This window comes from Anabrus simplex, chromosome 13, assembly GCF_040414725.1.
Source record: "Anabrus simplex isolate iqAnaSimp1 chromosome 13, ASM4041472v1, whole genome shotgun sequence".
NCBI classification, from domain to species: Eukaryota; Metazoa; Arthropoda; class Insecta; order Orthoptera; family Tettigoniidae; genus Anabrus; species Anabrus simplex.
Window position 1 is genome coordinate 17184490 of NC_090277.1, and position 26848 is coordinate 17211337.

Genomic DNA, 26848 nt, shown 5'->3' on the forward strand with positions numbered 1-26848 from the left:
ATTTATGACGTACCAACTGCGTATTTCACAACTCGCACAAAATTAAATTCTGGTATAAATGCTGTTCATTTTAATTCAGTTTGAACACACAAATTTTAACTTTGGGCAAGATCTTTAGTGACTACCTTAGGATTACGTATTTGAAAATATACAATTTCCACACGTCATAGAAAGATGAACATCTAGTTTTAGCTTCAGAAGCATGGTTTTAGACTGACGTTGAGTTAGTTTTAATCTATTTTGTTGTCACAGTTTTAATTTAGTCTTGTCCATATTTCAAATGACTTTGTATACTAGTTTTAGCTTTACAATGTTAATTGTCTACTTTCTTGTTTCACATTTTTATGTAATATTTAAGTCTAGCATTTTAAGATTGACTAAAGGCTGAAGATGCCCTCTAAGAAGGGCAAAACATATACAGTTAATCTATATAGTTTATGAATGTAACCACATAACAGTGGATAGTATTGAATAGGTGGACCAATAAAATACGTTTGTTATTTCTTATATGGTTCAGTGATCCATTTACTTTCCTTTCAGGGGTGTCTGGTCATTAATGGCAATGTCGTTAAATTTATCTCTCTCTTTCTTTTATTGCAGTCCATCATCATACCCGTCCACAATGGAGAACCTTTCATCAATGAAAGCTTCAGCTCCATCTTCAGTCAAACAGCAAAGGATTACTTGAGACTCGAAGTCTCTGTGTATAATGATTCGAGTACGGATGAGACCAGCAATCTCTTGAAAACTTGGCAAGAGAAGTGTTCCCTGGAGCCGAACATAACCATGGTTATAGGACAGAACACCTCGCTGCTACCGAGTGGAGGTAAGTTGCCTTATTCCAGATAGCTACTTCTGGAAATTAATGGTAGAGTTGTTGGCCTGTGGATCATGGGTTCAAACCCAGCAGCAGTAAGAATTAGTCTGGGGTGCTATTCACTAGTTGTGCCTTAGACCTGACTACAGACAAAGAAAATGTTCTAAACTAGTCTTGTACGTAGCCCACCTGATGGTGCTCATTGTTAAGGCCTCAAGTCTTTATGGTTAGCTGGTTTGAGTCCTGATCATGGAAAAGTTTTCAACATTAGAACGTTGGCTGACAGGCTAGAAGAGGTGGTGGTATACAATTTATGACCACCAGATTGCATGCCAAAGCTCTAGATCCAATTCCAGTGGAGTAGAGTGAGGGCATATAATACTTCTGATGACGATTTCCTCCTATGGATGGGGACGGTAAGCCTTGTTGTTCGACAGGAGTAGGCTAAGTGCTGTTACCTCTCTCTACCTCATTACCACGATCACCACCACCACCACCACCACACAGCCCTCTCAGAAGGCCACACGGAATCAGTTAATCATTGCTGCCAAGCGTGTGAGTGCAGTATAGCATGTTTGAGACGTCTGCAACAAGTTGTGTTTGTTTTCTGTTGACATGTGATTGACAAGCACTGATAATGAACCGAGATAAAGAAATTCAAGAAGGTAACAGAGCTGATCAATAATAATACTGGTGCAGCGCGGCTGTGAGCTTGCATCCGGGAGATAGTAGGTTCGAATCCCACCATCGGCAGCCCTGAAGATGGTTTTCCGTGGTTTCCCATTTTCACACCAGGCAAATGCTGGGGCTGTACCTTAATTAAGGCCACGGCCGCTTCCTTCCAACTCCTAGGCCTTTTCTATCCCATCGTCGCCATAAGACCTATCTGTGTCGGTGCGACGTAAAGCCCCTAGCAAAAAAAAGAAAAATAAATAAAAAATAATAATACTGGTAACACTTGCAGCAACCAAAACATTGTTCTGTTGTAGATGTGATCCTGTTGCATTGTGGGATACTACACATCCACCCTTCCTCAGAAGGATACACTGACCAACTTCTTCATTTGCAAAACTATAACCGAGCAAGTTGGCCGTGCGGTGAGCTTACATTCAGGAGATAGTGGGTTCGAACCCCACTATTGACAGCCTGCAAAATGGTTTTCCATTCCCACACAGTCAATGTTGGGGCTGTACCTTCATTAAGGCCATGGCCACTTCTTTCCCACTCCTAGGCACTCCTGTCGCCATAAAAGCTATCTGTGTTGGTGCGACATAAAACAAATTCAGACCTATTTATAATGCTATTCTCATTTAAGTTTGAGAATTTTTATTACAATGAAATTTATAAATCATAAACACTTCCCCTCCAGCGTGCTTCTCTGTCTCTAATGCAAGATATATCGGATAGTAGAACGGCCAGTTGTGCTTTATGGAGCCGAATGTCAACCGTCTGACAAAATGTCAGATGCCATGGAAATGAGAATGCTTTGTTGGAGTATGGGTACCTCTCTTGTTGACCTTGTCAAAAATGCCACATTTTGAGAGCAAATGGGTGTCGCTCCAATTGTCGATAAAATGATGGTATGGCCACACACTGCATTAAGCACCTGGTACTGTTCCCAACTATCTTCTTAATTTTCATGTTGAAGGTCTACACCCGAGAGGACGACGGAAGCAGTGTTGGCAGGACGCAATAAATGGTGACAAGCTGCCAACCCTCGAAAGTAGAGAAAATGGCGTTCAGTGACCAGCGGGATGCTGACAATGCTTTCGTAGCACGTACGGTTCATTGTGTGTCGGTTATTAATTTTGTTAGCTGAACATTCAAAGAAAACCATCCTCTCCAACAGAAGAAATATGACCTACACCACCATAGCTCAGCTGGTAAGAGCATCCAACGCAAAATCTGAAGGCTGTGGGTTCAAATCCAACTAATGTCTGGTTGGCCATTTTTGTTCCGTTCCTAACATCTCTTTGTAGTGAACGTGATCTAATGCACTGAAAGTTTGTTCGAGTACAGTGTGTTCGTGAAAATACAGTATTAATTAAAACCATCCATGTATCGTAAAATAAATTTCCGCATCTTCCATGACTTTAAATCCTGATGTGTCTACCCTGTACAGTTCCAGTTGCGTGTGATGATTTACGGTGTAGATTTCAAACGAACTTAACAATATCGTGAAACTTCCTCATTGCCAGTAATGTTCCTTCTTTAGGATGAAACTGAGACACTGAAAATAATTTGGCTGAATAATTCCATGCAAATCTGTGTTAGGTTCATTTTGCTGGCACGGGGGCTGTGTGTATGTGTTGTCTTCATCATAATTTCATCCTCATCACGACGAGCAGGTTGCCTACGGGAGTCAAATCAAAAGACCTGCATTTGGCGAGCCGATCTTGTCCTCGGACACTCCTGGCACTAAAAGCCATATGCCATTTCATTTTTTTATGCACTAATGCTACTTCATGTATGAACTCCATGTTAATGAAGATAGTCCTCTATCAATTTACCTATGAACCAGGACTAAAGTTAGTCCACACTAAGGCCAGACTGACGGATAAGAGAAATGTTTGCCTGTTCTTGGTTCTAAACATGACTGTGAGTGTTGATGTCACTATCACGTGTCTTAACTTTCGTCATTCTTGTTGCAGTGGGATTTGCTAAGAACCGAGCTGTGCAGCAGAGCCTTGGGACCTATCTCTGCTTTCACGACATTGTAAGTAAGTTTTACTCTTGATGTAGCCCTGCTCAGTCAGTTCTTAACTTATTGTGTGCCTTGTGAATCCCCAATTACACATGTGTATACGCATGTAAACTCATTTATAAGAAATGGACCTCGCTCAGTATTTTAGGGTATAGTAGACTGTTGAGCACTCTGGTCAAGGAGTCTGCCAGACTGTGCTTGGTGTCTGATCACGGTGAACAACCGCATCTTTATTATGTAGCATCTACTTGCCAACCCTTTCGATTTACCCGGAAACTTTCCATTTTTTAACTCGTCTTCCGATTTTCCAATTTATTTTTACTTCTTCCTATTTTTGACCAGTATAACCTCCAGTGCTGGCCCCGCAGTGTAAGGGTAGCATGCCTGCCTCTTACACTGAGGCCACGGGTTTGATTCCCGGCCAGGTCAGGGATTTTTACCTGCATCTGAGGGCTGGTTCGAGGTCCATTCAGCCTACATGATTACAATTGAGGAGCTATCTAACAGTGGGATGGCGGCCCTGGTCTAGAAGTCCAAGAATAACGGCCGCGAGAATCCGTCATGCTGACCACATGACACCTCGTAATCTGCAGGACTTCAGGCTGAGCAGCGGTCGCTTGTTAGGCCATGGCCCTTCGGGGTGTGGGGTTAGGTTTTACAACATCTACTACAGTCATAACTCTTCCCCTAGAATAAAGGATAAATTCATATGTGCTTGTGTAAATTACACAACCTCATTTTCAAGAGTATTTATTCGATGCTGAATTTCGTGAGTGTTTCGTCCGTCGCCTTCGTGTATCGTGTTTTATGCTCACCACAGCAGCATGTGTCCTTTATACAGCTGGGGATTCGGGACTTCAATCGTCCTGCAAGCAAGAGAGGCTACCGCGTGCTAGCGACTCAGTTAATCGGAACAAAAGAATGAGTTTGTTATTGTGTGGTTCGTGCGCTGTTAACATCGTTTCTGTGCATAGTTTTGTTGGTGCTGGCCACATGTTTTGTCTTGCGTTTGTATGCTCTCCCCCCCCTCCCTCTGTCAGATTTGTATATTAATAATGTACGGGACATTGAATTGTTTTGTATGTGATAGTTTCGCGTATTTCAGTGCATAATTGTAATGAGTTGAATGAGTTATGTCGGTGACAGTTTCTGGTATTTTCTCTTCTCATTATGGCAAAAAAATATAACAAAGGTTATCTTTAAGTGTTCAGAGATACATATACATTTCCTTTCATTTTACCGTCTAATAAAGGAAACCATTCTACATTTTGTTGTGTGTGTCAGTGTGACACATATTATTATTCGTATGTGTCTTAAATGAGAATGATTAGGTACTTTTTTTTGTAACAATTTTATGTTTTCTTAGTTTAGGATTTTAAATTTAATGGCCAATTCACATTGTAACTGTAGATATGTATGCCTTTTGTCCTGACCTACACTGTGGTGCAATATATATGATGAAATTCAAGAATTAAAAATCTTCCTATTTTTTATTTCTAAACATTGGCAGGTATGATACAGCCTTATTCTTTGTACCTTCGCTGCTTATAACACATGTGAGAGTAATTGAACAAGTCTCTTATCGACTGCCGAGCTTAGGATGACAGTCACAGCCCGCTTTGATTGAGTCTCTTCCTCTTTGTTCTTGCGGCAGGCTTCTCCTCGGACCAAACTAGCAGAGTAGTAGAAGTAGAGATGATATGAAGAGTTGCCGAGGTGCCAGCATGAGGCTGGTGTGTTCAGCTTGACCTCACATCTGACCCACACAGCGTGGCAGTATGATCAGAGCCTCAATTTCTTTTTCCCCAAGGTACATTTCTTCACTTATTCTCTGGTTTCATTGACCACATGTGGCATGAGGAGAGGCCTAGCTCTGGTCTTTTTACTTGACGCCCATCATTGACCGGTACGTCTGGGAGAGGGTGAAATATAGTCTACACTAAGCTTAACATTCTCATCCAAAGTAGGCAATCACCATCAGCAGCGTCCTATGGCCTCGCTACGTATGAACACTGCGGGGAGGTTTGAAATAGAATCTGCTGCTTGACTGAAGGGTTTACCAGCTCTGCGTATTGTACGGGATGCTCCGTCCTGACTGCACACAGGATGGTGAAAATCTTGTGCGTGCATTCATTTTATAATATTGTTCCTTTAAATCATAAGTTTATCATGTCCCGTATAGCGACATATGTCAGTTTGAAGAATAATAAATAATAGAATATTATTCATGATCTATTATGATAGACAGCCTTTGTTCCACACCTCAGTGGGTTCATTATTCTCTTAGTGAAGCCAGACCACACGCACACCATGCTGCTCTGTGAGCGTTGGAGGTGGGGTGTTCTGGAGTCTCTGTTTTGCTAACAGAAAGAACCGCTCCATACATGCGATGGCGTACTTGAAGCGGTAGGGAAACCCTGGTACTGGTATCCTGTGCCTTCCACTTCTGGCAATGGGTGCGACTTGTCACGTTGATGGCCTGCCGAGATGTGGTGGTTGTGTATGTTGACATTAGTTTTGTTCCAGCCCTGGAAGTACCAAATAAAGGCCTATGGAACAAATCAAAGACATTAAACTATCAGACATCATAATGAATTTGAATTCTCATCTTTAAGAAGAACACTTGCCACTTGAGACATGGAGACGGAAGGAATAATAATTGCGCAGTACGTTCGTTGGGGAAGGAAGCCTTTCTCCTAAATAATTTGACTCTTTATGCTATGAGATTCTGAAGGTGATCGGGATCTGATACTGAGAACGAAGAGTTATCTACAATCTATATAAAAAAACAGTCTGCTAAGGTAAGAATTGAGGTCTATGAAAAACTAGCAGCAATCGAGAAAGGAGTGAGGCAGGGTTGCAGTTTGTCCCCCCTCCATTTCAGTGTTTACACACAACAGGCAGTAAAGGAAATCAAAGAGGAAGTTGGAAAGGGAATCACAATCCAAGGTGGGGGAATCAAAACAGTGAGATTTGCTGATGATATTCTTATTTTATCTGAGACTGCAGAAGATCTGGAGAAATTGCTGAATGGTATGAGCAGAGTCTTTGGTGAGGAGTACAAGATGAAAATAATTAAGTCCAAAACAAAAGTAATGGAGTGCAGTCGTACGATGTCAGGTGATGCAGGTACAGTAATATTAGATTAGGACATAAAATGCAGACTAGCACCAAGAAAGAAAATTTGCCCACTTCAGACATTGATATAGGAATTAGAAAAATGTTTCTAGAGACTTTCGTCTGGAGTGTGACATTGTATGGAAGTGAAACGTGGACGATAACTAGCTCAAAAAGAAAGAGGATATTATTATTGCAAGTTGCTTTATGTCGCACCAACAAGAAAGAGAATAGAAGCTTTTGAAATGTGGTATTACAGAACAGTGTTGAAGGTGAGATGGAGAGATCGAATCACGAATGAAGAGATACTGAATCGAATTGGTGAGAGGAGATAATCATGGCTAAATTTGATGAGAAGAAGAGATCGAATAATAGGACACATCTTAAGACACCCAGGACTTGTTCAGTTGGTTTTTGAAGGAAGCATAGGCGGTAAGAATGGTAGGGGTAGACCAAGCAGATTAGAGCAGATGTAGGATGCGGCAGTTTGTTATCATCGTCGTGGCTGCTACTCTTTACCGAGAATGCATTTTTCCCCTGCAATTCTTCTTGAAGTCTGTTGGCTCTGTTGACATGTCGCTGATGACTGTTCAAGCCAATATTCACATGAAACATGCGGCCACACAGGTGACATCTAAAGGTGGGTGGTGGACGCCTTAATTTAATTTCATACTTTGAATCACACATAATTACCTAACTAACCCAACCCCATGGCACTACAGCCCTGAAGGGCCTTGGCCTACTAAGCAACCGCTGCTCAGCCTGAGGTGTCGTGTGATCAGAACGACGAATCCTCTCGGCTGTTATTCTTGGCTTCCTAGACAGGGGACGCTATCTCACCATCAGATAGCTCCTTAATTCTAATCGTGTGGGCTGCGTGGACCTCGGACTAGCCTTCAGATCCAGGTAAAAATCCCTGACCTGGCCGGGAGTCGAACCCGGGCCCTCCGGGTAAGAGGCAGGCACGCTACCCCTGCACCTACCAAAGCAAAAATCGTGATAAATAAATCATATTATTTGCCAATACTGACCTGTGGAGCAGAATGTTGGACTTGGAGTAGATTACAAGCGACAGAGATAAGTTTTTCTGTGAGGGATCTTGGGTAAAACGAGGAGGACACATTGCAGATCAACCCCCTGAAAGAAACTATGGAGATAAACAGGCTGAAATGGCTCGGCCACGTCGAAAGATCGGAACGGGAAAGATTACCAAGAAGAGCTCTGAGAATGTAGAGGAAGACCAATTGGAAGACCACGAACAAGATGCAGGGATCAAGTGGAGGATGACATAAATCGGAGAGGACTACAATAGGAGACAGTGATGAACGATAGACTGGGAAAAGAAGCTCTGTGAACGACCTGCACAAGCAGAAACATATCAAGAAGAAGAATAAGAATAAGTTGAAAGTATTCAAGGGAAAAGGCCAGTACAATGATTGAGACAGTGTTGGCTTGACACCATACCTGAAGATAAAATTGCGTGCTTTCATCCTGACATGGCATACAATTGTGTAAAGCAGACCCCATTAGTATGTGTGACAAATGCTAACAAAGGAACAGAAGAAGAAGAAAGTATTCAAGGTGTTTCTAGTCATGTAATTACCAGTGTTTTCCCCCAGTATAGCAGTGGGCTTCTTTGTTGCATTGCCACAGCTTTTCAAGACACTGGTGGCACTGGCATAGTCAAGGGGGGGGAGGCCAGGACCCCCCCCCCAAAAAAAAGAAAAAAGTTTCCTGAAACTAGAGCGAGGATCAGCCATTGTTTTACATATGGTACGAACAACTTAAAAACTTACGCCGAAATGTTAAATTAACAAAGTGACAAAGAATCTACTAGCAAGGGTCAATATTTTACTGCTTGAATGAAAGGAAAACACTTAGGATTGTGATACGCGGGGATATTTCACTGTAGAGGCCTCAGTATTGGGAATGTAACCGTGTGTTGACAAATGTCAAGACATGAGGAAAAGGGCAATTAGTAAGGGATTACTCTGTAGGAGGCCAGAACGTGATCACCGACATAACGGGGGCCAAGGCCTTAAACAGTTGCAAGCTTTCAACATCGTGTCAGCTTTTGCACATCGGTTTCCGGAAACAACAATGTCCTAGGGATCCTTGGTTTGTGCTGTGGTTGAGAGACGTGCTGTGTTTATGTTGCAGCGTTGGGAAGACTGTGACAGGATTGTGAGCTGCACTTAGTCCCTCATTTTGTGCCATATAAGCAACTTTTTTTTTGAAGAGGGACCGTTTTGTCAGTGAGAAGCCAGAACTATGTGCATCCTTGGTAAGTTATGAAAAAGTTTTTTTTTTTTTTTTTTTTAATTCTAACAGTAGCAAGACAATCGCGGATGTGTGCCCAAGTTCAATAGGTAGGCCTATATATTTTGTCAAATTCCCGGGAACGGATTGAACCTCCAATGGCACCATAAAAAGTGCGGGTAACTATTTTGTGATTGGTGGGCGTGATAACTCATTTCCAATGGTTCTATCTTCTCATTAGGACGGCCCAGGCTTGAATCGCAGTCAATGCATAAAACATTTTTTAAATGGGAAGTCACTTCTATTGATACGGATTCTACTTAAAACACTAGGTCCCGTCCCTTACCTTTCTTTATACTTTTGAGCCATAATCGCATCATTTATGGTGGAGTATTTTGAGTATCCAACCATTATTTGGGCTTACCTTGTACCTTAAATGGTGAGTGGATGCAGTGGCGTACCCAAAAAATAATTTCTGTGCAGGGTGCAAGTCCAGGCCAGTAGCGTGGATACAACTTTTCCTTGGAAAGTGTTGTGAAAAGATTTTTAAATTTTTATTTAGAATTTGCTTTACGTCACACCGTAGGTCTTATGGTGGTGATGGGAAAACCATCTTTAGGGCTGCTGACAGTGGGGTTTGAACCCACTATCTCCCGGATGCAAGCACACAGCTGTGTGCCCTAACTGCACGGCCAATTCGCCTGGTGGATATGAAAAGAAAGTCGGACCTTCCGAGTGCGGTGACGGATCTTCAGTAGATATTGATGGTTTTGATTGTTACCATTTACAATCATAGCTTCTGTACTCTTAACATAAACCGGCTGCATTATTAAAACTGTTCTTAAAATTGGTAATATCGTTCTTCGTTTGTGAGGAAGTAGAATATTCATTTAATTCGTATTCTTATAAAAAGGAGCCACTTTGGTACTACACCCCATGAAGGTGACTACTTTCCAGGTCGTAGATATTTCGATTACGGGAGACTCAAGGCCAACTCTAATGCACCCAAAAACAAGGCTGTATCTTCCCCATCCCATGCCTTTCTTAACTCTGTCAGTGCCGGGAATCGAATGCAGGATGCCTTAAGTCAAATTCTAAAATAAGGAGTCCTAAAAGCAACCAGCCGGCCCCGCGGTGTAGGGGTAGCGTGCCTGCCTCTTACCGGAGGCCCCGGGTTCGATTCCCGGCCAGGTCAGGGATTTTTACCTGGATCTGAGGGCTGGTTCGAGGATCACTCAGCCCACGTGTTTATAATTGAGGAGCTTACTGGCGGTGAGATGGCGGCCCCGGTCTAGAAAGCCAAGAATAACGGCGGAGAGATTCGTCGTGCTGACCACATGACACCTCGTAATCTGCAGGCCTCCGGGCTGAACAGCGGTCGCTTGGTAGGCGATGGCCCTTCGGGGCTGTAATGCCATGGAGTTTGGTTTGGAAAAGTGAACAGAGAAGGAAGCGACACCCCTGCAGGGCTCTTTAGCTTCCAGTTAGTTCTTCTGTCCGGCCTCATACATGTAGGACAGTTGGAAAACGTACGCCTTAATAAATGCTCCTCATAAAAGCTTTGTAAAAATACTAACTGCATCTGTTTATAACAATAATCAAAAACGCCTCCTTTTCATGTGGCTCAGTTGGTTGAGTCGTAGTCCTTCTGAGTCCGAGTGTGCAGGTTCAAATTTCGGCTTGGGTCGGTGGCCCGTAAAATGGTGTTGAAATGGCAACAGCTCCATGTAGTTGGTTTCTGGCATGTTAATAAAAATTATAGATACGAATATTAGTGTCACAAAAATGTAACTTTATACTACGGTTCTATATTCTGTTTCCCAGGCTTGTGAGGGAAAGTAATTAACAATTTGCTTTACGTCGCACCGACACAGATAGGTCTTATGGCGACGGTGGGATAGGAAAGGCCTAGGAGTGGGAAAGAAGCGGCCGTGGCCTTAATAATGAAGGTACAGCCCCAGCATTTGCTTGGTGTGAAAATGGGAAACCACGGGAAACCATTTTCATGGCTGCCCACAGTGGAATTCGAATCCACTATCTCTCGGATGCAAGCTCACAGCTGTGTGGCACTAACTGCGAGGGAAAATAATAGAACAAAGCAAACCCTAGCTAGCATATGTTGTGACGTGTATTTTTCTTTACCAGCTAACAAAATATGTATCTATACCCATACGCTTTGCATTCTATATTTATGTATTTATGTATTTGTTTGTTTGTTTATTTATTAGTGACGTCTGTACAATGGCAAAGTTAGGGCTCCAGGCCCCCTCGTACACTTAACCACATACTAATCAGAATCTTAAATAAAATACTGAGATACTTAAAATAGTTAAAACTACATAAATTAATAGAATTTAAAGTAAATTTAAATAAATTACTAACTAAATTAATATTAAAACTAATTAATATTAAAAACTATTAAAAATGATTAATCCTCAGGCACGCACACATTCATACTTCAACCATTCAGTCAGCTGTCCTCAGCAGGTAGTCTTGGCAGGTGACCTTAAATCATGATTTTTAAAGAAAGCTTGTTTCTCTGACCTGAGCTGGCAGGGAATTCCATAATCTGGCGACAGTTACCACAAATGATCTATTAATTTTATTTGTGCGGTGCAGTGGAATAGAAAGAATGGATCTATAACGTGTATTTAAGTTGTGTAATGATGATAAAAAGATGAATTTAGAAGAAATATGCAGTGGCTGTCTTTCAGCTACCACTCTAAACACCATCATTAAAGCGTGTAGCTACCGACGTTTATCAGACATCAGCCATGAGACAGCCTGATAGTATGGGGTGATATGAACATCGTACCTGATATTGTAAAAAATTCGCAGGCAGGAATTCAGTGCTCGTTGATGTTTAAGTGTTTATTCTCTCGTCATGTCAACTAAAACAACGTCACGATAATCAAGAATAGGGAGAATGAGTGTCTGTATTAGTTTAGCCTGTAGCTCAAATGGAAATACATCCCTCTGCTGTTTAAGAGAGTGAAGAACACTAAAAATCTTTTTACGTATTTCTTTCATGTAATCAGACCAATCAACTGTTCTTTTCATCATTACGCCAAGATTTGTAACTGTTTTACTCTAGGGAATAATGTTACCATTGAGTAGGATAGGCGGGATTGTGACATTGTTTGAGCAGCTCAGTAATTTTCATGATCCAATTATGATTGCCTGAGATTTTGTGCAGTTTAGTATAAAAGAGTTTCGTTGTGCATATATACTGAGTCGTCGGAGGTCATATTGCAGTGTTGATGTATTTGAAGATCGTCTGCACAGAGGTAATGTGTGTTATTTCCTGTCACGGATGGTATGTCATTGATATAAATACAGAAAATTAGGGGCCGTAGAACACTGCCCTGTGGGGTAACACTAAGTTTCATTTTCCATTTAGAGGCTTTGTCATTTACTTTTACACGCTGTTGACGGTTACTCAAATAAGAACCAAAAATCTTAAGCGCAGCCAGGTCGAAATTTAGCAGTTCCATTTTCTTTATCATAGTCGGAATTACTATAGTGTCAAAGGCGCTACTGAAGTCAAGAAGGATAAGTATAGTGAGCAGTCGTTTGTACATAGCATTTCTAATGTCTTCAGTAACCTTCAAAAGTGCTGCCGCGGTACTGTGATCCTTCTTAAATCCAGATTGCAAAGGGTCCAAAAGAGCATTTTTATTTAGGTATTCCAGAACTTGCTCGTATACTAAACGTTCAAGGGCTTTAGAAAGCGCAGGGCGATAGTCAGAGGGTGATTGTGGGTCTAAACTCTTAAGTACTGGTATAATATTGGCAGTTTTCCAGACAGGAGGGAAAGTTCCGCTCAGTAGACAGTAGTTCAGTATGTGCATGCGTCAGTAGTATAGGCGCTTAAGTGCGTCCAGTATCCAGTATTCGGGAGATAGTAGGTTCGAACTCCACTGTCGGCAGCACTGAAAATGGTTTTCCATGGCTTCCCATTTTCACACCAGGCAAATGCTGGGGCTGTACCTTAATTAAGGCCACGGCCGCTTCCTTCCCACTCCTAGATCTTTCCTGTCCCATCGTCGCCATAAGACCTATCTGTGTTGGTGCGATGTAAACAACTAGCAAAAAAAAAAAAGAAAGAAAAAAAAAGTAGTATAGGCAGGACAGCACCCATAATGTTATATATAAAAGAAATAGGAATACTGTATCATCTGCACTTGTAGTCTGATTGATTTTGAAGTAAAGGAACTTGGTGCTTTCAATACTTTATTGAATTTCATATGTCTTAATGATGCGATATCACAACTTGATGACGAACATGACTGTTGCATGCGTAACCATTTTCAACAATACATAACTGTCCAACCAATTGGAAATAGACTCGGAAAGTGCCAACTTCAATTAATGAAATAAATTTATAAAATTAAAAGTCTCTTCATAACATTTTGCCCCCCTTGAAAGGAGTTCTTTCAACTATTGTAATCTTATACCTATTGTAAAAATACTTAAATATTCTTGACATATGCACTAATACAAAACTCTATACATACATATTTTTATGATTAAAAGAAAATAATATTGAAATTATATCTTTGATGAAAAATAACACAAAGTTAGAGATATCACAGGAAATCTTTTAATTCAGTTCTCCTTGTCATCCCTTTCAATGGGAAGAGGGCATATCTTCTTGATGCTTCGGGTGAAAGTTCCACTAGCCGTCCGAATGGTGACAACCCTCACCTCGCCATCTTGTCCAGGGTGAACTTGAACTATCTTACCCCTAGGCCACTCTATAGAGGAGGGATGTTGTCCTCAGTTAACAGTACCAAAGAATCAACATCAATATGTCGATTGGTACCGTGCCACTTGACGCGTTTTTGCAATTCTTGCAAGTATTCTCACTGCCATCTCTGCCACAACCGCCACCAAATTTTCTGCAAATGCTGCCAATGTGACAAGTGGTTATCGGGTTCTCTCAACAAATCCCTTTGCACAGGTTGCACGATCGAGTCACTTAGAAGAAAATGTGCTGGTGTTAGGACTTCTAAATCATTTGGATCATTTGGCAAGGGAGTAAGGGGATGTGAATTTAATACAGCCTCTATATCACAAAGAATAGTGTAGGTTTCTTCAAAAGTTAGCACGCGTCCCTGTGTTTCAGTCAGCAGATGTCTTTTCATTATCTTTACAGCTGCTTCCCACAATCCCCCGAAGTGGGGAGACCGGGGAGGAATGAAACTCCACTGTATCTGCTGCTGAGCGAGTGAGGAGGTAATGGTCATTGACCTCTTTTCCAAAAAGGATTGAATATCTTATAGTGCGTTGGCTTCTCCAATGAAATTCTTCCCATTATCAGAGAAGAGCTACTTGCACAAACCTCTTCTCGCCGTAAAGCGTTGCAGTGCAGCTAAGAAAGCTTCGGTCGTTGGCTCCGATACCAACTCCAAATGCACTGCCTTGGTACTGAAGCATGTAAATACAGCTACGTAACTCTTGTAAGTATGAATGCGGCCTCTTCTGTGGCTTTCTCTTACAGATATTGGACCTGCATAGTCCACTCCTGTGGTAACAAAGGGTCGAACAACTAACCTAACCCTTTCTTTTGGTAAATCTGCCATGAGTACCTCCGGAACTGTAGGATGGTAACAAAAGCACTTCAGACACCTTTTGACAATATTTTTTGCTTCTCTTCTGCCGGTGATAGACCAATATTGTCGAGTTGCATGTAGCAGTTGCTCTGGGGGTCAGTGCTTCAGACGACGATGTTCATTTTCCATGATCATTCTGGTGATGTGATGATTTGCTAGTAGAAGCACAGGATGTCTCTGTTCTGATGTTAGCTCCAAAAAACGAAGCCTTCCTCCAACCTTAATCAGTCCGTCACTATCCAGAAACGGACTGAGTGACTTTAGAGAACTCTTCTTTGGGAGGTTATTAATTAATTATTAATTAAGCAATGTAGTACTTGAGGGAATGCTTCTAATTGTGTCCATTTGACTACCTGTTTCTCTGCTTTACAAGTTTCTTGTATTTCTAGTGAACCTTTTCTCCTTTCTGGCAGTTTGAGTTTGCAATTATAAATGAATCTTTGACAATATGCTACTATACAGCATAATTTCGGAAATGACGAGAATTTTTTCAGTAGAATGCTGGTTGATGTTGCTATCAACGTAACTGCTGTGACCTTCAGCTCTGGTAGTTCTATTTCAGATTCTTCTTAATGCTCTGGTTGTTGACATTGTGTGCGAAGCCAAGAAGGTCCACTCCACCAAAGCTTTTTATCTGTGAGTTCTGCTGAAGTAATTCCTCTTGAGAGAAAATCAGCTGGATTTTCAGTTGATGGAACATGCTTCCAGGTGGTTGCATCAGTGGCTTCTTGAATCTTGGCAAACCTGTTTGCCACAAATGTCTTCAGCAGCCTTGGCTCAGTGTTGATCCATCCCAAAACAATTGTACTGTCACTCCATAATCTGATCTGACCAATCTTTTCTTTCAAAGCACTCGCTGTTGTTTTGACAAGTTGTCAAGAGGAAAGGCTGCCTCCAATTCGAGTCTTGGCAATGAAATAGTTTTTAAAGGAGCTACTTTCGTCTTCGCACAAAGTAAATTGGAAATGTAGAGACCACTTTGCGTTTGACAAACTGCATAAATGCAGGCTCTGAAAGCCTTCTCTGAAGCATCACTAAATCCAAACAAATCAAAAGAGCCAGAGCAGTTCCCAGGATTTATGTTTCTCATAATTCTGATGTTGTTCAGTCTTTCTAATGACGTATAGTACTCGTTCCAAATCTGAAGGTGCTCTTGGGACAATGGCTGATCCCATTCAAATCCATGTACCCATAAGTGTTGCATCAACAACTTCCCTTACTGGACCCAAGAGTCCTAGTGGATAAAAAATCTGTGTGATTTTAGAGGTGAGTTCTCTTTTGGATCTTGGTGACTGCTTTGCCAGCTCAACTCGAAACTTAAGGCAATCTTGTGCTGAGTCCCAGAGGAGTCCAAGAGTCTTACTAGCTTCACCTTTGTCTAAACCAGTAAAATACCTTCGTCGGTTTTGCTCTCCAAATCCTGCAAGATCTCTTTGCTGTTGGACCTCCACTTCCTCAAATGCATTCCACCACTCTTGAGTATATTTTGTATTTGCCGCCGTAGCCCGATCACGTCTTCTAGAATGTCTCCTCCACTTAAGCAGTCATCCATATAAAAATCATCGCGAATAGCCTTTGCTGCTGCTGGAAATTCCTTTTCCTGAAGAGTAGCCAATTCATTTAGGCACCTCATGGCATGGTAAGGTGCTGATGCTGTTCCATATGTTACCGTATTCAACTGATAAATCCTCACAGGGGCTGAAGATTCCTCTTTCCACAAAATCTGCTGTAATGCTCGATCTTCAGGATGTGTAACCTTTACTACAGTGGTTACACAAAACAAGTACTAAACACAATAAAGGAGGGACGTAAGAGCAACTACAAACTATCAGAAAACACTATACACTCAGAGAAACATCAGCTGGCCTACGCGGATCTCAGCCAACAACAACATAATACGAAATATCAGTAGGGCCAACTAGTGGACAATGAACCAGGAAAATGGAAGGAACTACGACCTATTGAGGGCATGGATATGGCTTAGGTTGCAGATTCAGAAATAATTCGCCGTGATCCTTAAATTTGAAAAATATTATTTACAAGTGAAAATTTTACAAATACATTCCGAAACGAAATCCACCAAAGTTGCAACATACGAAAGCTCTGTGATATACATAACTTAGAGGTTCTTTGATAATGCTTTTCTGTAAATTCAAAATTTCAAATCACTATACATCTCTTTACCAAAGCAGTTGTACAATGCAATTTAGTTGGTCAAAAGCAAGGTAAAAGCAATTACAATTTACAGTGAAGTGAATGTACTCTCCTAAACTCTAGCGTATATCAAGTGACACTGAACTACCAGAGGCAAACCCCAAGGTAAATGTATTAAATTACAATCTACATATTTAGTGAAATAAGAAATGGGAATGCCTCAATAGCAAACAGGGAACACCAGCAGAAAAGCTAAGGCGTCGTAAATAATTAATTTGGTGAATCTAGGTTAGGCTAGGGCAGACTCCTATACGAAGTAGCAACCAAACATTACGGAAATTTTAACCGGAACGGAAAGTAAGAGTGCTTACCCGAAAGTGCGCCATCCTGGAAGCGAGGCGTCGCACACGACGCAGACCAACACAGACTAAAGGCAGATCAGGCCAAGATAAGACCGAATTATCACGAACGCTGCCTCGCTCACTATATATAGAAAACCCTGGCCTTGGAGTAGCCAATCAGAATGCATGAGTCCGCCCATCCCCTCCTAGGTTCACCAATCACAATTCCTACTCCCATCGCGAACTTTAACTAACATTCTCAAATACACACGTTCGCGAATCTTCCATTTCCAGAATAGTTAAAAAGTTCCTTCTAGAAAACATAACCCACAAAAGGCACACACCCTGTTCAACAATTTTCTAGATACTTTCAGTAAGTACAGAATTGAAATCTCCTATTTACAAATATGTATGTTACAAATATTACACAGTACAGGTTAGGTCATTACAAATGAAACATTATATCATGCTTTACAAATAAAGTCTTCAAAAACACTTTCCACTTCTACTATATTGTTCACCTGTGACAGGATGGATGAGGATTTGCCGAAACATCTTTTCCACATCTGCCGTCATGACGTACGTATGGCTGTGAAATCTATGTACAATGTGAAAAAGATCTCGCTGTAAATTAGGTTCTGTCATGAGCTTGTCATTGAGTGATGTCCCGAGTGATGTTTTCGCCGAGGCATCAAGTATGTCAAAAACATATCCGATGTAAGGCTTTTCAGGCGAAGTCTGTCATATCTAGGGTTTGTTTATAATGTCGAAATAACGAGTCACGGTGGGCCATCATTCTCTTGGCTTCATCATCTAGCCATGGACAAGAAGGGCGAGAAACCTGTATTCAACGTGTGTGTGTATTTCTTTGCCGCATTATTTGTATAAAATGTCATTTCTTTATTGCTTATCACATGACCATTATTATATTAACATTACCATATTTATTCTAAACTAGAATATTGCATCTGTACTCAAACTGTTTATTCTTGCATTCATTTCACTTGTACTTGGAATATATGAAATGCTGCTGTTATGTTAGGATGGGAGTAACAGAGGTACGCGGGGGTGTTGTCAAGGAGTCCAGACTCCATACACCCCAGGAGTTATAATGAATGTACTTTTATTAAGCATTTTATATATAATGTATTTTAATATTAGCTTCCGGAGTCTGACTCATTGGCTGAATGATCAGTGTTGAGGCCTTTGGTTCAGAGGGTCCCGGGTCGGGGATTTTCATAGCGTCTGATTAATTCTTCTGACTCAAGGACTGGGTGTTTGTCCCAACACTTTCCTCTTCATATTCAGACAACATACTACATTACCAACCACTAAAGAAACACACAACTCTCCATATAGGGTTGGCGTCGGGAAGGACATCCAGCTGTAAAACAGGGCCGAATCCACATGTGTGGTACAGTTCGTAACCGTGACCCCACAGGTGTGGCAAAAGTGGCGAAGAAGAGGAAGAAGATTACTATTAGCTTCCGGAATCTGCCACTCTTACTGTACAAGGACACTCATTACCTTTTTAGGTATTCTACACCACCTAAATTCTGGAAGTTTGGACACCTATCAAAATAAAATTCTGCATGAATGCCCCCTCCCACCCACCCACCCATACTGAAATCCTGGCTACACTACTGACTGGTGGTGACTTTTATATTTGCAGTTGGTGAAATTAAATTATAGTTTCCTTTTGGGAACTGAATTTTTGATATAAAAGCGAAAAGCAAGCAAGTGTAGTGTTCCATCACTGCATGGAGACTGCCAGCATCTCGGAAACCTGTGGCCACTGTGGGGAAAAACGCTGCCAGTTACACAATAAATCTATTTGAAATGTATTCATGATGTAATATGCCATGTAACAAACTATATCCATCATCACTGTCGCGTTACCCTTGTCAGTGGGGACAACAATCTTTTAGCGCCTGGCTTTCACCTGTTTTAAGTTGGTGTTGGATGGGTTAGCGGTCTTGAGAACTCTGGAACACTCTTCTCTAACTTCCTCAGCCTCATCAGGCGTGAGGTTATGTACTGAGGATTCAATAGATGTAATAACTTCCTCAATTGGAATTCTTGTAGGTGCTACAGCAAAGTTGAGACCTTTAGCCTGTTGGGTTTCATTTAGAGGCATACTGGACAAATTTACGACAACTTTATTGGCATCGAGTCTAATGGCATGTGGTTTCTGCATCTGACATAACCTTCCATATTTGGAAATATGCTTGCGCCTTACCTGATGTAGTATGCTGTTCCTTGTACTGCAGTAATACGATCAAAGACCTCCCATTGGCATAGATGCAGCTGTAGCAACTCCCTCGAGATGAAATCCAACTCCTTACGAGTCTGCTGTATCCTCTCTATCAATAACACTTTGCTTGTATGACGATAGATTCTCATAGCTTTTGGTGTTGTAAAGGTATGCTTCAACATAACATAACAGAGAATGATGCCCATGTCTATCAACATAAACCTCTTCGTGCTCACTAGGAGCATAAAAATTAACGAGAATACCGTCAACACTCCCATACACAGAAGGAAATTCTTTTGCCATGTTATGTGGATTATCAGGCCAGCGTACTATGTTAGGAAATATTACATAGCATCTACAACTTTAGTAAAAGTTCTGCAAATAGTTGATTTTGATATCCCATGCATTGCTGCTACACTGTGCAACTGGGCACCATTTCCTCACCAGTGTAAGCATGTAAGAATTTGTTCTTCTTCCAAAAGTGATTGACTTCTTTTTTGCTTCAGGTTTCAATAAATGACCAATCTTTTAAAGAATATAGTCAGGTTGTTTTGGGGTAACATGAAAACAGTCGCGAAATTCTGTCGAAGTGAGGTTATGAAAATTAATGCTGTTTTTGTACATTCTCTTGTTGGATTCTTCATCACTATCCTCACTTGATGATAATAAAAGCTCTCATCGTAACATGTTTCTACGCCAAGAAACTAGTGTAGATACTTGTTACTTAACAGTTGAAAAGGCAATCGACTCTTTGCAAGATTTCTGTACCGATGGAGGAACATAAAAGGCTAGAAAAGTGAGAAGATTCTTAACTTTTCACTTTGCAAGACAAATCTGAAAAGTGATGGTGGAAGAAAATCTGAATTGAAAAGTGCAAAGTGAAAAGTTGCAAAGTTCGTTGTGGAACAGTCCCCTGGTCCTTGTAGCCCCTCATGGGGGCTCCACGTGGCCTGGTGCAGAACAAAGTTTGGTATCACTCATCCAACAGACATGGCGAGTCCATCTAAGCTGATGACCAATGGTGGATGGTTCTTTGCTCTTGGCATGCGCTTTCTCAAGAACATCAATGTTGGTGACATGGTCTTCCATTTTGATCCATAGGACTCTAGTAACCGGTCATCATTTCATCTGTCCGATAGGTCTTTGGGGACAAGGGCTGGGACACGAGAATAGATGAAGCATTTCAACACAGAATGCGTCCTCAGTTTAGAGCCGATGATCTGGAAGTTTTAACATTTTTCTGGACAGCAGGTATGAAGGGAGGGACGGCTCTTATGTTGCAGTGTAGCTCTCGCTGAGTATACGGTGAAAACAAAAATAGTGAATATTTGAGAAAATTTCTCACTTTAGAAAAATGTTGTGACATTTGAACTAGCTGCCTAGTGGTAGAGTGTCAACGTCCGGATCCCAGGATAGCGGGTTCAAACCCGGCAGAGATATTTGGATTTTTGAAGGGCAGAAAAAAATGTATTTGACGCTACATGTTGTACAATGTCGGTGAGTAAAAGATACGAGGCATAAACGCCCAGATTCAGTTTACTATGCCACCTAGGAGTAAGATGGAACGTCAAAATTGACAAGCAGGCAGCCTGATGCGCACAGCAGCTGAGCAATCAAGAGTATAATGCAACCTGTTAAAATTCCAAGATGTCAAAAATTATTAACTTACTTTTCTTACTAAAAGCCTTTATTTTACCATTGAATCAATACATAATGGCCTCAACTGTTCACAAGACATGGACATGCCAAATATCATAATAAAACAAGTCACTCTTCGAACAGCTACATAAGTATCGCCCTACAGTAAACGTCCTGATACTGACGGGAAAGACAGAAGAACTGGTTGACTTCATGAAAGAAAAAGATATAGCCATGCTTGGGCTGTGTGAGACCAAGAAGAGGGGTACAGGAGAGATTCCTCTGAAAGAAGGATACAGGCTGTATTACAGTGGAGGACCTGAAGCAAAAAATGGAGTGGCCATCATACTTAGAAAAGAAATCCAAAGATGATGGTGATGAGAATGGGTTGCATAGATGAACATCTAGAGGACTTCTTAGAGGAAGTGGAGAGACAGATAGAAGATAAGGAAGTACTATTGATGGGAGATCTAAACGCACAAGTTGGAATTGAAAGACAAGGAAAGGAAGATGTTGTAGGGTCCTTTGGATATGGAAATGTAAAGCCAGAAGGCGAGTTGTTGGTGGATTTTTGCATGAGGAACCAAATGATTGTTGGAAACACCTGGTTTAGGAAGAACAGTCAGAAGATTACAAGGTATGGCTGCGGAGACAGAAAAAGAAAGACCATCATTGATTATATAATCATAGAGAAAGAACACTGGAAGAACCTTTTAGATGTTACAGCTATGCCTGAAAATGCCTTTGGTGGAGATCATAGAAATTATATAGTTGTGATAGGAAAATTGAAAGAGGGAAAGATCGAAAAAAAACCCATTAACAAGAGAGAAAGGAATTAAAGTATGGAAGTTGAAGGAGAAAATCATAAAAAAGGAATTTCAAAGGGATATAATACCCTTGGTACCCAGGACAGAGATGGGGAATGTTGAAGATGAATGAAAAAGATTTAAGGAAGCGCTGGTTGGATGTACAGAAAAGGTATGTGGTAGAACATCAGGAAATGTGAAAGACGGAGACACACTCATGGAATGAGTAACGTGAAGGAAAAGAAAATGGCATGGAAAACATCTAAGATTGAAGAAAGTAGAAGAAAAATATGTGGAGGCAAAGAATTTGACCAAGAAATTAGTGAAGGAAGAAAAGAGGAAAAGCTGGGCCTTATTCACACAGAAATTGAGAGGTGATAAGCAGTGGAGCAAGAAATTATTGTATGCTACCTTAAGAAACAAAAAGAGAGATCAAGTAAACACAGATTTGTGAAGGATGAAGGCGGCATAATATTAACAAAGCCAGAAGAAATAAGAAATAGATGAAGAGAGTATTTTCAGAAGTTGCTGAACATAAGAGCTAATGACAGTCATTCAATGGATGACCAGAAAAGGCAATTAGTTGATGAAGAAAGGGATAAATAAATTACAATGAATGAAATTGAAATGGCAGTAAGAAAGATGAAGAATGGAAAAACTGCTGGAATGGATAAAATTTCAGTGGAGATGATAAAGGCAGCTGGAGCTGTAGGCCTGCAGTGACATATTGAGTTCTCAGGATTGTCTGGAAGAATAAGGAGGTCCCTGAGGATTGGCAAAAAGGAATAATCATCCCAATTTTCAAAAAAGGCAATAAGAAAGTATTGAAGAACTACAGGGGAAATACTCTAATATCCCTTGTTGCTAAGATACTGGAAAGTAGGATTAGGTTGAGAGTTGAAAATCAGTTTGGTTTTAGAAGTGGAAGGTCAACAATAGAGTCCATTTTCATTATGAGACAACTAATGGAAAAGCAATGGGAGTACGGGAATGATATGGTGATGACATTAATTGATATTGAAAAGGCATATGACAGTGTCCCCAGGACTAAAGTTTGGGACAGTCTGGTGCAAAAAGGAATTGGACAGGGATTAATAAAAATGATCATGGCAGTGTACAAGGAATGTTGTAGTTGCATGCAAACACAAGTTGGCAGGACAAGTTGGTTCAAAATAACTAGTGGGCTGAGACAGGGAAGTGTTCTATCACCAATCATGTTTACAATAGTAATGGATGACATCATAATAACAGCAAAAGCAGCATATCGAGGAAGAGAAATGAACGTCATGTTATTTGCAGATGATATTGTGATTTGGGGAGGAGAGGACATGAAGGTTCAAGAACAGTTGGATGTGGTGAATGGGAAGATCGAAGAATGTGGATTGAAAATAAGTGTAGAAAAGAGTAAAACTCTTGTTATGACTATAGGGGAGAGGGAAGGGAAAGGTCAGATTGGACTTGCAGACAAGCCCCTGGAAATAGTGGAGACGTTCAAATACCTGGGGAGTGAATTAATGGAGAATGCTCGACTGGATGCTGAGATTAGTAAAAGGATTCAAGCTGGAAGTTGTTTCTATCATAGTGTAAGAAACATGTTATGGGACAAAGAAGTGCCAGTGGAAGCAAAGGATACTATGTACAAGATGTATTATGTACCCATAACAACTTACGGAGCAGAAACTTGGACAGTGACAAAGAAGAATGAGAGTCGAATACTGGCAGCCGAAATGAAGTTCTTGAGGAGTATGATACAGAAGAGTAGAAGAGACAAGATAAGGAATGAGAAAATCCAGGAAGAAATTGGAGTGGAAAAAATGAATGATAGAATAGAGAAGAGCCGACTAAGATGGTTTGGGCACATAAAGCGAATGAGTGATGAAAGAATGCCAAAAAAGGTGATGGAAATGCAAATCCATGGAAGGAGAGGCTGTGGACGACCACGATTGAGATGGAAGGATACCATCCAACGCAGCATTATAGAAAGAAACCTGGACTGGGACACAGTGTTGGAGGAGGAGTGGTGGAAAGACCGAAGAAAGTGGAGTGGAACCATGTTTGCCCCTACCCGGCTACAGCTGGATGAAGGGAGGAAATGATGATGATGACAGTATATAATAGACAGTATGTTTTCATGTGTTTCAACCACCAGAATAGTAACCTGTTAAGTTCAACACTGAGATTTTTTGACAAAGACACTTTAACACTCATAAGAAATGTATAAAAAAAGCTGTGTAGTTCATAATACGCATGTGCCAACAGACGTCACCTTTTATCTGATTAAGTGTTAACAGACTGTAATGAACATTTTGTGTGTTTTTGCAATCATCTGTGGTCCTAGCTTCTTGGGATTTGACCACATTCGACTTGTTTTATTAAGATATTTGGAATGTGACTGTATCCTTATCTAACAGTGTCTTGTTGTGAACAGCTGAGGATGGCTGTCATATCAGCCAAAACTAGTACTATTCAATGAAAAATTTTGTATTGATTAGGTGCTTAAATAAAGGCTTTTACTGAGAAAACTAAGTCATATCCATCAGTACGTTGCTTACTCGTCGAAAGTTGAGCCTATCACACTGTTGTTGTGGCTGTGACACATTCACAGGTGGTATTTGTTCTTCATGCTGCCTGTGTGATGCCTTGTGAAGCAGATAAATGATTTCCTTCTTCTTCTTCTTCTTCTTCTTCTTCTTCTTTACTAAATCAGGAGAAAAGAAACTTGTTAATTCCATTTTTGCATGCAAGACTGATGTTCTCTCCGTTTTGCAGGATGACGTGATGAAGCCGGACAGAATACTCGCTCAGCACGCAGCGGCCAGGGAGCATCCACTTGCTGTGAGTATTCCTAACATTTAGTCACAGGGGAGCAATAAAGTTAACACGTCAGAAAGTGCTGACATGTACGATTCATTTGTTTTGCTTTAGAAGTGCTATCTCTGGTCAGGGACACGCTGACCATCGTGCTGGAGTTGACTCCTGCCATAGAGGAGTTATGACTGTAGCCAGTAGTATTGTTTTCTTCTGGGATTCTGTTTCTTTGTCTGATGTTCTCAGCAGGTGTAGATATCTTCCGATGAAGCTCATAAAGAACTGTGACGACTGTGAATAAGGTAGTGGCAACGTAGTCCAGACACTCGCAGGAAATTGGATATCCTTTGTTGTGAACGTCTGGTTCGATCCTCTGCCTACAACCCTATTGCCGAAACCGATCCCAAATAAATGAATATGTGATGACTTTCTATTTCTTGTACTGAATAGGTGGATGTACACTACACACCAACAACAGCGCCACCTGACTGCTGCTTGTGCATGCAATATCTCTGCATAATTTATAATTTCAATGTTGATTTCCCAGTTTCAGTAGCTGTAACTTTGTTTTGCACATTTCCACTTAATCAACACTTCCAGACTGTTATACAGCTTTATTCTCTCTCATTTACAGAAGAACTAGTTTTGGTCTGTTCTTTAGACCATCTTCAGCTGCAAGAACCATACATTACAAACTATGAACAATGATAACAAGTCTGTGTTATAAAGTTTACTTTCATTTTCTTGGTGATGTCTTCAAGAACTAAAAAATACAATTTAGATGTCTATTGTGTAACATTATAAAATTTTTGTTCACTAGTGATGGCCTTCATGGACATAGAGAAGGCGTATAACATTGTCCGTAGAAACAAGATCTGGGAAGCTATGAGAGTAAAAGCAGTGAATGAACAGATAGTGACAAGGGTGAAAAATATATACGATGGAAACAAAAGCTGTGTTAAAGTCGGAAGCGAAAGAAGTGGATGGTTTAAAGCAAGGACGTGCCCTCTCACCTCTACTATTTATAGTGGTGATGGAAGGTAGCACAGATCATTGGAGAGAGAAGAATGAAAGTGGTGCTGTGCGCGGATAATATGGGGAAACCATGAGAGTGAAGTGCAGGAGCAGGTCAGTGGATGGGAGGAAGTTGTGTCATCTTATGGAATGAAGTTCTCAGCACAAAAGAGGGAAGTGCTGGTAACGACATGAAACAAGAACCAAGTGTATTATGGCATGACATTAGGAGGGGAGCAGCTTTAACAAGAAATGAGAGTTCACAAGATGGTAAATGAGGTACAAGGCTGCAGTGGTATGGATATGTTAAGAGAATGGGAGAAGAGAGGATACCAAGAAAGATGTTAGAAATGGAGTTGAAAAGAAGGAGACCTAGAGGAAGACCGAAAGACAGATGGCTGAAAGGTGTAAAGAAGAGCATCGAGAGAACTGAATGACAATGAGAGAAGAGAAATGAAGAATGATGGAGAGGCGTATGTGCTTGGGAACTGCTGCAGATGATGATGATGATAAAATCTTTCTTATTGTCCTGCAAATTTGTGAAAATACAACACTTTATAATATACAGTTTTTATCATTATTTATACTTTGTAATGTATGGTTCTTAAGTTTATCATTGTATAGCTGAAGATGGTCTAAACAACAGACCAAAACTAGTTCTTCTGTAAATGAGAGAGAATAAAGTTGTATAACAGTCTGGAAGTGTTGATTAAGTGGAAATGTGCAAAACAAAGTTACAGCTACTGAAACTGGGAAATCAACATTGAAATCATAATTTATGCAGAGATCTTGCATGCACAAGCAGCAGTCAGGTGGCGCTGTTGTCGGTGTGTAGTGTACATCCACCTATTCAGTACAAGAAATAGAAAGTCATCACATATTCATTTATTTGGGATCGGTTTCGGCAATAGGGTATGCCGAAATCAGCCTAGGAAAGTAAGACAAAGACATTAGAAATAGAGTACATTGCGCTGTGCATTTGACGGGCATCCAGTTGAAGTGAAACGGGTTGATATCACCGCTCTAAAGGTGATCAGTTTATGCGGATTAAAATCGATGTTGCGGGTGACAAAAATGTTATCGAGGATTTCGTGAAGCCTGTGGCAAGAATGCATTACCGTATAGGACGGTTGCAGGATGAGTCGAGGCGTTTTGTGCGGGTCGGAATGAGACTGTGGATTTGCACGCGCCATCCATTCAGATGAACATCGTGAGTGGTCTTGTTTCCGTAGACCGTGTTGGTCTCAGTCATTAAACGGTGTGGCATATACTGATGAAAACCGCGACCCGTTGGGGTCCACATCAACTCACTGGCTGGCAT

General features: G+C 40.9%; 1 protein-coding gene across 2 annotated transcripts in view; it reads left to right on the forward strand.

Moving 5' to 3' along the window:
• Positions 1 to 26848, forward strand: part of LOC136884851 (queuosine-tRNA galactosyltransferase) — a 99535-nt gene that overhangs the window by 2947 nt on the left and 69740 nt on the right. For both annotated transcript variants that reach the window (XM_068230009.1, XM_068230010.1), the window contains exons 2-4: positions 601 to 826; positions 3469 to 3533; positions 24475 to 24540. In XM_068230009.1, the coding sequence (XP_068086110.1) occupies positions 601 to 826; positions 3469 to 3533; positions 24475 to 24540 (357 nt within the window). The remainder of the gene's footprint in view (positions 1 to 600; positions 827 to 3468; positions 3534 to 24474; positions 24541 to 26848) is intronic.